General features: G+C 41.5%; 1 protein-coding gene across 1 annotated transcript; it reads right to left on the reverse strand.

The window, feature by feature from the left end:
* Positions 1 to 98: 98 nt before the first annotated feature.
* Positions 99 to 794, reverse strand: LOC102753569 (myoferlin-like; the record flags this gene model as incomplete). The annotated part of the gene is made up of 3 exons (XM_015557351.1): positions 99 to 236; positions 360 to 518; positions 613 to 794. Coding segments are annotated over 3 exons (458 nt in total), but the record flags the coding sequence as incomplete, so codon positions are not given.
* Between the last annotated feature and the right edge of the window lie 148 nt (positions 795 to 942).

Raw genomic sequence — 942 nt, forward strand, 5'->3', positions numbered from 1 at the left:
CTTGCATGAATTTTATGCATCAGGCCTCTAGTTCTATAATAAATTAGAGACAGCAAGATCCCATTTCCTATATGAAAGATTCCAGTTCTATAGCCATATCCATTTGATTTGATCACAAATCACAGAGAGCAGTATACCTCAATAGCAGTGAGCTGAACCACAGGCCGGATCCCCTGGGGGACCATGTATAGATTTGGTGCCCTTTGTGAGGGAAGAATGGGAAGGTTGGAGCCATCCTGTGAAACAAAGATGCAAATGTCAGTGCCGCCTGTGAGTTCAAGTAAACAGTGCATGGAGTTGTTAACAGAATTTTAAGCAGCTACTCTGAAAGCATATATGAGCAAGGACTCAGCAAGTACCCTGTGTCTCAGAATCAGCTCTGCAGTTACAAGGACGTCCCCACAAGTCTTGTCTCCATTCTTTACTGGGTACCAGAGAAGTCTGGGCATGATGTCCATTTCTGAGCTTAGTTTCACCAGAGGAGAGCACATGCTTCGTCCCAAAAATTCATCTTTGCCCTAGAGAAACAAACAATCCTTTAATTCCCCAAACAACATCCCTACACATCTCCATCAATCCCCAAAGCTATCTTAGAAATTCTAAATTACCTACCACTTGATCATTGTCAAAAAGTTCGATGACAACTTTGGGTGGGTTCTGTAGGACTGTTTGGGGTTCCCCATAGATTTCAATTTCATCAAATATAATGGTTTGGTCCCATGTGGGATTCAGAGTAGAGTGGATGATCTCCGTGGTTTTACTTCGATGGAGGAAGGAGACATGAGCATATGGGTCTAAAATCGAAAAAGAGAGTAACAGTGGGGTCATGGAGAAAGTCTGAAATCATAAAACTCCTAGAAGTAAACATTGCTCCTTGACATTGGCTTGACAATGATTTTTTTTTTAAAAATTTGACACCAAAGCAAAGGCAACAAAAGCAAA

Source organism: Myotis davidii, unplaced genomic scaffold (genome assembly GCF_000327345.1).
Source record: "Myotis davidii unplaced genomic scaffold, ASM32734v1 C63489048, whole genome shotgun sequence".
In the NCBI taxonomy this organism is placed as follows: Eukaryota; Metazoa; Chordata; class Mammalia; order Chiroptera; family Vespertilionidae; genus Myotis; species Myotis davidii.